An 11493-nucleotide genomic window follows, 5' to 3' on the forward strand; every position below is an offset into this window, starting at 1 on the left:
TAAAGCTTTGTAAAATGTAAATAAAAGCACAAATTAATCACTTTCCAAAAGAGGAAAGGGACAAAAACACTGAAAAAGTTGTATAATGCTAATAAACACATGGTGGAACATCTCAAAAGTAATAAAGTCAATTACCAAATAATCTAGCAAGTTCACCATCTATGGTACATAATATCATTAAATGGTTCAGAAAAACGAATCTTTGTATGTGAAGAACAAGGATAAAACTTGTACTCAATGGCCACAAACTGTCCTGTTTGTTGACCAATAACTATTTATACATTTTGAAAATCTGATCTCAAGATACACTTATTTACTTCCAAAGCTAGCATCCATATTTCCATTGGATGGTGGACATGTGAACAATGTCGTGAACAATATGTGCATTTTTTAGAACAACATGTAATCTCGACAAGCTATTTGGCACAGAAGGCCTTGCTTACATAAGCAAAGCAATGCCAAACCAAGTTCTGCAAGCATTAAATCTGCATGGTGTAGTGATTTGGCACTACATAAATAAAATTGAATAAAAAAAATGCTTTCAAAACTGCAGCCATTTCTCTCCTCAAAGGTTTTAAAGTCTTATTTATGTGCTATCTTGAAGCCCAGAGATGCTAGATTTACCTAAATGGTTATTGTTCTTTATGTAAAAAGTGTTTAAAAATGTTAAAAAAGTAGTCTTAGCATCAATTGCATTTATGTATTTAGAAGTTTCAGTTTGTGAGCATTACAAACTGAAACAGTACAAAAAGGTCAGTCAGTGGCAATTTCCTCTGTTCACCCAGGCCAAACATCAATATGTGGACAGAGGACTGCACATCTCAGATTAACAACAATGATCTTGTCGTGTTTGCTGGGTCAGAGTGTTTTACACTGGTTATTTGCTTTCCTCAACTAAAACAAAGGTTTGTTACAGTTTCTATGCTTTTTTTGTGCAGACATTAAGCCTTCCATAATGTAGAAAATGTACTAAAATTCTGCATAGAGATGGTGATGTGTGTAAGATATATATAATGAACGTTATTAACAGAAATTAATAGAACAGACATATGTAAACTATACCATCTGTCACGTTTTGTGGCACTAACACAGTATTTAGTATGCGGGTTGCATATCCACTGCACAAGAAAAACCTCTTGATGTTAAAGTAATGTGATTTACTTGTAGCCACTTGGTGGCAGCAGAAGTCTAGGTTGGTCTGGTAGTAAAAGTTTATTTCACCTAGGGACAAAACAAAAAACTGTTCAGTACATGAATTTCCAAAATGTAGCGATGTTACATGATTTCTGATTTTCATGCATTGGTAAGAAATTAACTGCCAAACTCTACATTATGACCACACAATTTGAAATTGAGTGCAAAAGCACATTGAGTGCTCATTTAGTGTAGAAAAGCACTTTAAAAGAACCAGTCCATTTACCATAAGACCCAGAAAAAAGTGTTTCTTTTAGCACATTTCATTCGTTAGTTATGAATGTAGTCCTGTAAAAAGATTTTTCTTAAAGCCAAGGACTCATTTTTGTCTAAGTCCAAATGTGCACTCAGTCATCCCCAAATCAGGATGTAGTATCTTTGTCCTCTCAAAGTCCAAGTGTGCTTTGTATTATGACTGGCCACATGCCCTGTAGTCACACTAAGCTAAAGTGCTGCTCAAGTGAGCTTGGAGCTCTATTCATGGAAGAGATGATTCTTTTCATTTAGCACTTTAGGCACATGATAGCTCTTGGGCTCATCACCCCGTGATTTGCTTATACCAAGGTGAGTTTCAAATGATCTCCTTAACGCCTATAGTTATGTTTCACAATTTGAAAACCCCGCAGGGTTGAGCAGAGGGCTCCCCCTAGTGGGTTTAATATAAAACAGCATTCACTGCTGTTTGCTGCAGTGCACGAAATCTAATTGCAAAGTGAACCTCACAGCCAAAAATAACACAGGACTCTTCGCATTCCTGATAATTGCGCTGACCTGTTGAGATACAGGCTGATACTTTTGTAAAACTGGTGCAAGAAACGCACCGATTTGCAATATTTGAGGTCAAGTTACATGTGATTGCACCAAAAAAACAAAAACAAAAAAACATATACTACTATCTTTAGCACGCATGTATGTTTCACGGTGTGGAATTTGGGGTTTATTATAAAGTTATTTAATGGGGTATACAGTGAGAGTTTAAGTTTACATGTTTTACGGAGCTTGTGTGAATTTCCATTAGCTGTCCACACCCCGCATGATCGTAACACTATAACACTGCGGGTGTGTTTTGATTATCGCAAATGATAACGCTTGAAAGGCAAAATCCCACTCCCTTGACAAATTTAAAATACTTCACTTCAAGGAGCTCAATACAATCGGGCGACCAGGCGCTACAAAACGAGCGCTCCCAACATACGCTCAGTTTGAACTGCGCCATGGCGTCGCTGTGTTTTCATTGGACAGTTTCGCGGTGACCCGGTAGCAAGTTGTGTGTGTATGTGTGTGTGGGGGGAGTTACAGCAGTTAGCATCACACTTCACCAGTGAAACCGCCAACGTCAGCTTTGTTAACAGGAAACAGCGGATCGGTTTATGTTATACACCGCTGTGAAAGACAGCGAAGCAAAAGGATACAACGTTTCTGTGAGCGCGGAGAGGATGTCTGTCCCGGCTGGAGAGGGATGAAGATGACACCACTGTTGTGGCGACTTGTGTCAGTGTGGCTAGCTGTTGTCTATTGGTGAGTTAGTTTAATTAGTCCCGTTTGAAAACAGTACTGTTGTTTCGCTGAAAAACACAAACTTTACATCGCTTTGTCTGGCTAGCTTGCGCAAACATTGTGGTGTGATGTGGCACCTGGCTGACTTCTGACTTGTTCGCAGACGAGTTAGCTTGAGTAGCTGACTACTAACCAGCTAACTTTAAAGCGGGCTTGGGAAGCGTTAGCTTTAAACGACCTCGCGAAGTTGTTCACTTCATGAAAATGTTACGGTCTGGAAGCCAGAATATGATTTGAATGTTACCAGCCGCTTTAAGTTTGGCACCTGTGCGAAGTCTGTCTGAGCTCTAGCTTAACTGTTACCTTTCTACAAGACACTGACAAAGACAGCCTGGTTTACATACACACACACGCTAATCTGCTCCGTGTACATCAGTGACAACCCATGCCGTGACGGATCAGACGTTACACAGGTTTGGTTCATCAGTTGCTGACAGGATTATGGGCCTTGCACGTCAGTCATGTCTGTCCTGTGGAAGCCTGAGTTTGCTGGGACTCTGTAATTCTGACACAGAACATAGAAACAGGGTTTAGGATGAATGTGGGTTCTAGTCTTGATTTAACAGGATGGCAACAAACCATCAAACAAACTGCCTGCTGTGCTTCAGACAGAAGGGGAGGGAGGGACATGATGTAATATTTTATTAGGATCTATAGTGGTGATGTTGGCATGGCCTACTTTCAACAGCATCAGTTTAGCTCTTATTTCAGACAGAAGCTTTACGTGATGCTGCTTTTGCCTTTTAATGTTTATCAGCTTTGTACCCCATGAAAAAGCCGTGGAATTTAATGAAGTTGTTGATGCCAGTAGAGTACCACAGCAGGAAGAGTACAAAACTCCTTTTACCATGTTAGAGAAACACTGATGTCATGGTATGATGTTTAACATGAGACCCAGACATCTGATATACCAGGATTCAGTAGCTTTTTCTCCATATTTACATTTAGGGAGTGTAGCCGGCTGGTCGCAGCAGGTGGCTGCTCCTCCCTGAGCCTGGTTCTGCCAGAGGTTTCTTCCTGTTAAAAGGGAGTTTTTCTTATCCGCTGTCTACAAGTGGTTGCACATAGGGGATCGTCTGATTGTTGGGGGCTTCTCTCTATTTTTGAAGGTCTTTACTCTAAGTATAAAGCACCTTTAGATGACTGCTTTTGTGATTTGGTGCTATATAAATAAAACTGTATTTAACTAACTTTAATTACCATATATCTAAAAAGCTGGTTCAGCATTTGTTTTAAAAAAAAGTGTGTGATTAAATTTTTCTACCACTAATTTATTTCATTGAAGTAATAAACCACCATACAGGTGAAATCATACTATGTGTCATTTTTTCCTATCAGAGTCACATATCAGACATGTTTCCCAAGGACAGTCTGACAAGAGTGAGCACACATACATGATCTTTGCACTTGTGGTAGACGTGTTTCATCTGCTGCAGCGGTCAGCACTTCACTTCCACATATTAAGGCTGCTCTTTAAGTCTTTTTTTCATGGTGTTGCATTGGCACTACTATCACTTAAAAACGTAATCCTGTGTTTTGCAAATCCTGCATTTATACGACCCATTTCATTTCTCAAAGATAATAATAACATACTGTGTAATACAAACGTTTAATGCATTTGCGGTGAGACTGAGCACATCTTAGCTTTTTGAATGTGATGGTGAGTGTTTTAACCCTTTGTAATTGGGTAATGAATTATTTAGCTGGCTGTGGCTCAGCACCACTGTTGCTCCTTTGGCATCACACTGTGGTAGATGACTTTCAATTAGAAAACAAATGCTCTGTTGTTCATGGGTGTTTTTGACTAGTCGAGCCTCACGTCAGATCAACACAAAAGCGATGCCAGCCAGGCAGCCGGCCAAGTAAAATACCTGAGCTGGAATCCAGAATAAAATCCATGTCATGACCTGGGTTGTTGCCAAGTGACTGTTAGAGCGTGGCCTTTGAGGACACCAGTTTGACATTTTCGCAGCTATTTTAAGGCTTGTTACTGCTGTTTATTGTTGTTTTTCTGCCAAGGGGGCAGTCACTGTGACCCGGACCTTTTTCTTTTTGGGATTGTGTCACCCAACGGACTTGTAGGGTTCAAAATAAAGGCATATTTTAATATATAAGTGTATCCAAAATTCCAGCACCTCGAGACAAATGATTTTTGAACTGCAGAGACGTGAGTACCCTAATTGATTCTTGCAGACTTCCGCAGTCCTCTTGCCAGTTTCATCTGTTTCGAATGACATTTTAGACAAAGGAAATTGCAAGCTCTTCAGGCTTTTTATAGCTTTCACCTGCTTTGTGGGCATCAGTGAGCGTCATCTGTGTTAGCTGCATGGAGGCCAGCTTTGGAAATGTCATCAGCTCACAGTCCTACTAGGAGCATTTGGCCATTTACAAGCCCTTATTAGTTAATTACATAAGGTTTTGACTCCTCTTCACTTGATAAGTGAAGAGGAGTCAAAACATTTGCAAATGCCACAATTAGGTTTTGTTCCAGTTTTTTAAGTTGATGAAAAAATATTGTACATAAACATTTAAAGACCCTTTTTTTTTAAAATTTGGTTGTTATTCAGAAATATGCACAGTCATCTGAAGTAATCATCATTCCTCAAATACTTTCATCCTTCATCCCACAATTAAAACAATATTAGGATATGAATAACACATGAAAAGCAGGTCTCACAGACAGGTTGAGTAATGTGCAGTGTGCTTGAGGTGTGTCTTTTGGCTCTGAAAACATTCCCTGGCTCTGCATGCAGATAAGATAAACTGATTCCTTGGGGTACGGCCACGTGAACGCTCGGTGCGTCACACTGTGACACTGGGCTGCAGGTTTCTCCGTTCATGACTCACTGCCCTGAAATAAAAGTGTTGTTTTGTTCGCTTGTTGCAAGAGTTTTAAAAGTTCCTCACATCCTCAGAATCTGAGCTCTTTGTTTTCCACAAAATGAAGTGACCCTGCTTTTCAAAACCGACTCGGTGGTATTGTGGCACTGACCGTCTTTCACTCTGTCCCTTCGCTACCACAGTTGCTATGTTGGTTGCGCAGAGCTGCAAGGAGAGGCCCAGAGCCCCGTGTCCCCAAAGGAGGTCAGCTCAGAAGAAGAGCCTCAGGAACACTTCCATCGTCACGAGGTAGCGTTGTGCAATACTGAACCAGAACTTACCTCATGGCTCAGAGCTTGTACAGGTCGATGTGATGAATAGCTTTTGTGACCAGACACTTCACTATGCACTCCTTTGTTTGTTTAACAGCTCTGGAAACGCCTTGCTGTGCTAGATTTGTAGCAGATTAACAACAACAACATCTGAATATTTGGACTGAGCAAAGTTTTTTAGCAGCTCACTCAAATTTGGGGGTGTAATAATATCAGTGAAATGTTATTGTGTCGTGACTAGGTCGAGGAAAGCTTGGTCGTACCTGCCCCGCCTTTCTCTGAAAATGAGCCACCAACAGAAGACGATCGTGTCAAAGAGGAGCAGATGCCACAAGAAGTGGGCCAAAAAGAATATGATATGGTATAGTATGACTGCAGCTTTCATTTATATTTAATATTGCAATCACTGTCTGCTATGTAAGAATGTCAAAAATGAATGTCAAAACATGTTTTAGCTAAGACTTCAAAAGGGTTTTACATCTTGTTTCCATCAGCATAAAACTTTCACCGCAAGAGAAGCAATCAAGGTCACGAACGTTCAGGGATATTCAGAGCTTTAAGTGTTTCATTGATCAGTCCAGCTCTGGTAAATGGGCCAAACAATACCACTGCACTCAACAGCGCAAATATCTTTATCCATCTTTGTCTTTATCCATCAGGCCTTTGAAGCAGACGAGTCTGCTGCTGAGGTAGAGCTGGAGGCAGACAAAGGAATATCACAACCTGAGCACAGCTCTGAAAGTCAGCATATAGAAATCTCTGTCACTCAAGATCAGGAGCATGCCTCCCCGCCGCCTTCCCCCGACTCTGTCGCTGCATTTTCTGCCGAAACTAACGACAGCCCCAGCAAAGTTAATCTTCAAGACAGCATCCCCAAGGGGCAAGTTACTGTTGTCAAATCTCACTGCTGATGTTTGTTTCATTTAATGCTCCTGCTAAAATGTTTTTTTCCCTTTAATTTCAGAGTCCCGGGCGATGCCTTAGATGTAGCTGCTTCTGAGGTCAATGATTCTGACCTGCCTCCTGCTGAATGTGAAGAAGAGAACAATCCATATGACAGTGACAGGTAGGTACAGTTAACATTTCACCCTTTGAAAGATTTTAAAAACCTCTGGATGTAGTTAAATAAATAAATTCATTCTCGACTGTCTTTAAACGATGGCAACGATGCATTTTTCGTTACTACAGCAGCCTTCCAATTGTTCTGGAGAACACTTCCAATGTGCACACTGCAGGTACTAAAGTCCACACTGATGTTCCTCTGAGTTCTCCTGCTGGTCACGGTACGCAGCACCTAGAATCCAACGTCTCGCACACACTCAAGGAGGCGGTAAGGAGCGTGGATTCAATGTGAACTATTTTTCCTTTCACGCCAGAGGAGCTGTCCCAGCTCTCATTTTCTCATTATCTGTGACAGGACTTGAGCTCCCCTGGTACCACAGACACAGATTCAAGTGTGAGCACCAAAGACCCCGAGGACATCCCCACTTTTGATGAGTGGAAACGCAAGATGATGGAGGTGGAGAATGAAAAAAGTACGATCAGAATATGAATTTTGAAATTGCAACCATTTCTGTACTAGAATAAACTGCAAAAGTGTGAAAATATATATCTCTATATATCACCCCCATTTTTTTTCTCACCATAGCTCAGTCTACTCACACTTCCGACAACGTGGGTTCTCATACGGTGAAGAAGGTCCAGAAGAACTTTAATAAGAACTACGCCTCAGTGGAGTGTGGGGCCAAGATACTTGGCGCTAACCCCGAGGCTAAGGTATAAAATGATGCTTATGTTTTCCATTCACCATGAAATCATAAAATCTGCCTCTCCTGCTGGATGTTGACACAGTGACAAATTCAACTCATACTTCTTTGTTCAATGCAGAGCACTTCAGCCATATTGAAGGAGAATATGGATTTATACATGCTAAACCCCTGCAGTAATAAAATCTGGTATGTTGCATCCCTTTCCTTCTATCCACAAATGAGTCAATTCTCTTTTTCTCTCCTCTTAAACCCAGTTTTCTATTTTTTTTCCCACCCTCTCTCTGATGCTCAGGTTCATTATTGAGCTCTGTGAGCCCATCCAGGTGAAGCAGTTGGTCATCGCCAACTTTGAACTCTTCTCGTCTACACCTAAAGACTTTCTTGTGTCCATTAGTAATAGGTATGCCCAGTGGCTATGCTGTCGGATCTGTCATGTCATCTTTTTAATATCTTCTAAAAGAAGATCGCATTTTCACTTATTTACATTTTCATTTGTCATCTTTGTTGTTTCTTGCTGGAATTTCCAGCGACACCAAGCTGCAGCTTCAGTCATCGACTAATCTGACTGTGCTGTATGAATCTACTTTTGCAGGTACCCAACAAATAAATGGCTAAAGCTGGGAACCTTTCACGCCCGGGATGAACGTACAGTTCAGAGCTTCCCACTGGATGAGCATCTTTATGCAAAATATGTAAAGGTGAGCACTATATTCTTTTTTTGTTTTGTTGTTTGTTTGAATTATTTCGCTATATCTCCTTTATTCTCTGCTGAATGTGTGCAACAAATTGCCGTAATCTTTCAGTGTAATTACATTACGAACAGTTGTTTCGATCTGCAGCTGACTATTACCCGACTGTACTGTAGGAGTGTTTTTTTTTCTTTGTCCCTGGTGTTGCTGATATTTCTCTTTGTATTCTTGGTAGATTTGTCAGCTTCGTGTCTTAAATGCATGTAATGTGGCTTTGCCATTTTGAAAAGTGTTAGAGATGCTGTTGCCATTTGCCTGAGTGATTCAGGTGAAGCCAGCATACTCTCTCTAGTCTCGTTTTTAATGCATGCTGACATCTCTTTTAATATTTCTCTTTTTCCCTTTTCTCTTGCTTCAGATGTTCACCAAGTACATAAAGGTTAGCTTGTCCTTCTTGTAGTGCTCTGTCGTTGGGTGAACTGAACAGTAAACGTGGAGGGGAGTGTGTTTTGTGTCTAACTGCTGCGATCCGAATGAAACAGAATCAGATCTAACTTGCTGTGCTGCCTGCAAACCATTGTAACGTCCATTGGCTGCTTTTCCAAAGTGTTTATTTCAGACATGTGAACATTTGATAATCCTCGGAATAATACCCATTATTATGTTTCTCAAATTTCTCTGCTTTCCTGGTTACACAGTCTGTCAACCCATCATATTTTTTTCATTACACTAATTGACTTTATAACAAAATCAATGCTTTGCTGTTAATAACTCTGCTGATGATTTTATAAATCTGCAACACAAGATATGAAATAATCTGAATGAGTTTTGCATTATTTACATTTTTTGTTGTAGGTAGAGCTGGTCTCTCACTTTGGCTCTGAACATTTCTGCCCACTTAGTCTCATAAGGTACGTGATAGTGCTCCTAATGCACAGCATGCAGTGTGAAGCAAATCAAATCAATTTAAATAAGTCACAATCGGTATATTGCACAAGAAGCAAGAAGCCATAACACAGCATAAGCTAACATAGCGTCTGATTTTTGGTACTACATCAAGGTTTTGGTTAGAAAAAGTGGAACTAACCTGTTGGCAGTTGTTTCCTGCTTCTGCATACTTTAAAGGTGCATTTAAATCACAGTTTCAGAAACTGCTGACTAATAGTTTTTGAGGAAGTGAAAACTATTTGGTGACTTGGAGCAAACAAGAATTGGTTGTACAAGTTTGAATATATAAGTGTGCATACAGGCTCAAATATGTACACATCCCCCCCATTAGTCTTTGTTAAATGTTTGTTATCAAGTTGCACCTCGACTAGATGATTTTGGTATTCATCAACAAGCTTCTGTCTTGATTTAACTACTTTTCTTGGTAGAGTTCATTTAAAATAGTTGGTTTCCTGACATGGACCTGGCTTTGAAGCATAGTCCACATATTTTCTACAAGGTTGGGGCTTAATGTTTATGCATTTATCCAGTCCTAGACCAGGTTTGATGTGTGTTTGAGATTATTAGCGTATCTGTAACCGGAAGGTCGTCGGTTCGATCCGTGGGCTCTCTGTCCTGGTCGTTGTGTCCTTGGTCAAGACACTTTACCCTACCGCCTACTGGTGTTGGCCAGAGGGGCCGATGGCGCGATATGGCAGCCTCGCTTCTGTCAGTCTGCCCCAGGGCAGCTGTGGCTACAACTGTAGCTGCTTCCACCAGTGTGTGAATGTGAGAGTGAATGAATAGTGGCATTGTAAAGCGCTTTGGGTGCCTTGCAAAGCGCTATATAAATCCAATCCGTTATTATTATTATTTCTTTCAGTTGTGTCCAAGTTGTAACTGTTTAGCTGTTGATTTGAAGTGAAGCTGAAGAATTTGGAATTGGTCTTCCTCCTTCATTATTTCATTAACTATGAGCAGTGAGGTTTCCTGGGTTGTTTCTTAACATTTTCCTCTTATTTGAGTGTGACAGTTTGAAACTTCTGACCACAACTGTAAATTACTTTCAGTGTGACTGTGGTTATAGATTTGGATCCTTATTTTTATGACAGGGTGTTTGGTACAAGCATGGTGGAAGAATATGAGGAGATAGTTGATCCCTCAGAAAGGCCAGATGATCAGGACGACGACTTGGGTAAGAACAGAGGATGTTGTAGCTAAAATTACTGTAAACTGCTGTTAAAAGAAAAGAAAAATAGACTTGTTAAACTTGGTGTAAGTGCAGCTGTCAGTACAGTTTGAGAATAATAAATTAGTATTGAAATCATCCCTTTTGAATTTTTTTTTTTTAAGTTTTGTTTTGTGTAAAACTAAGCTAATGTCATAGTAGTTTACTTTACATTTATATTGGTTGGTGATTTTAATTTCTTACATATATATATGAAAGCGTTTAATAACACTCCCTACAGATTATCCCTCTGGATCGGCACCTGGTGAGGCTGATCTAATTGGATCAGCAAAAGGCAAGTCTGATTTTAAACTCCTACAGCATGAAGATGAGTACATTTGTTCTCAAGCTCAGATTGTGTTTGTGTGAACTTGTGACTGATGTTATCATTTGCTCTTCAGATGCTATTTTAAACATGGTGAACAATATTGCTGTCAACGTTCTTGGAGGAGGCACAGAGATGAATGGTACGGACAACACGCCATATATGCATATAACACTCTACTGTTTTCTTATTTTACCGTGTCTAGAGTAAACATAATAAAAGCTATCCAAATTTCCCAAAAAGTCAGGGTCCGGTGTAAATGTAAAATTAAAACAATCTGTGGGTTTAATTTGAAACCCTACCATGCAAATATAAAAAAATATACTAAGCCTTTGGAAATTTGTAAGTCATTTAACCTGCAATCCAACCTGATTCCTTGATGTTAGGGGATGTGTTAGTGTACACGACATAAGGAGAGGCCTTGATTAACTCAACCAGACGAAACCAAACCAGTTAAAATCTCATATTAATCAACAAGGAAAATAATATTTGGATTCTAAAACTACAAAAACACAGCGGTAAACACAGCTTGACTACAGTGTGTTACTGATAGAAAATAAAAAGTACATTCATCAACTGTAATACAAATATATAACATTCAAGAGAAAGATATTTGAATTTCAGCATTTTATGCTGCACGTTGTTCTAGTTT

General features: G+C 39.9%; 1 protein-coding gene across 2 annotated transcripts in view; it reads left to right on the forward strand.

Annotated features, from left to right (window-relative positions):
- Positions 1 to 2380: 2380 nt before the first annotated feature.
- LOC102208923 (SUN domain-containing ossification factor) overlaps positions 2381 to 11493 on the forward strand; it is a 14197-nt gene continuing 5084 nt past the window's right edge. The window contains exons 1-16 of one of the 2 annotated variants that reach the window (XM_005741937.1): positions 2381 to 2712; positions 5775 to 5880; positions 6145 to 6264; positions 6563 to 6783; positions 6868 to 6969; positions 7092 to 7233; positions 7321 to 7438; positions 7552 to 7679; positions 7791 to 7858; positions 7965 to 8072; positions 8265 to 8370; positions 8780 to 8800; positions 9217 to 9272; positions 10401 to 10483; positions 10758 to 10811; positions 10918 to 10983. In XM_005741937.1, the coding sequence (XP_005741994.1) occupies positions 2654 to 2712; positions 5775 to 5880; positions 6145 to 6264; positions 6563 to 6783; positions 6868 to 6969; positions 7092 to 7233; positions 7321 to 7438; positions 7552 to 7679; positions 7791 to 7858; positions 7965 to 8072; positions 8265 to 8370; positions 8780 to 8800; positions 9217 to 9272; positions 10401 to 10483; positions 10758 to 10811; positions 10918 to 10983 (1558 nt within the window). In that variant the 5' untranslated portion in view covers positions 2381 to 2653. The remainder of the gene's footprint in view (positions 2713 to 5774; positions 5881 to 6144; positions 6265 to 6562; positions 6784 to 6867; positions 6970 to 7091; positions 7234 to 7320; positions 7439 to 7551; positions 7680 to 7790; positions 7859 to 7964; positions 8073 to 8264; positions 8371 to 8779; positions 8801 to 9216; positions 9273 to 10400; positions 10484 to 10757; positions 10812 to 10917; positions 10984 to 11493) is intronic. The other variant, XM_005741938.1, reaches the window with a different exon arrangement.

The sequence above is a fragment of the Pundamilia nyererei genome, unplaced genomic scaffold, assembly GCF_000239375.1.
Source record: "Pundamilia nyererei isolate P.nyererei 1_Seehausen unplaced genomic scaffold, PunNye1.0 scaffold00115, whole genome shotgun sequence".
Classification (NCBI taxonomy): domain Eukaryota; kingdom Metazoa; phylum Chordata; class Actinopteri; order Cichliformes; family Cichlidae; genus Pundamilia; species Pundamilia nyererei.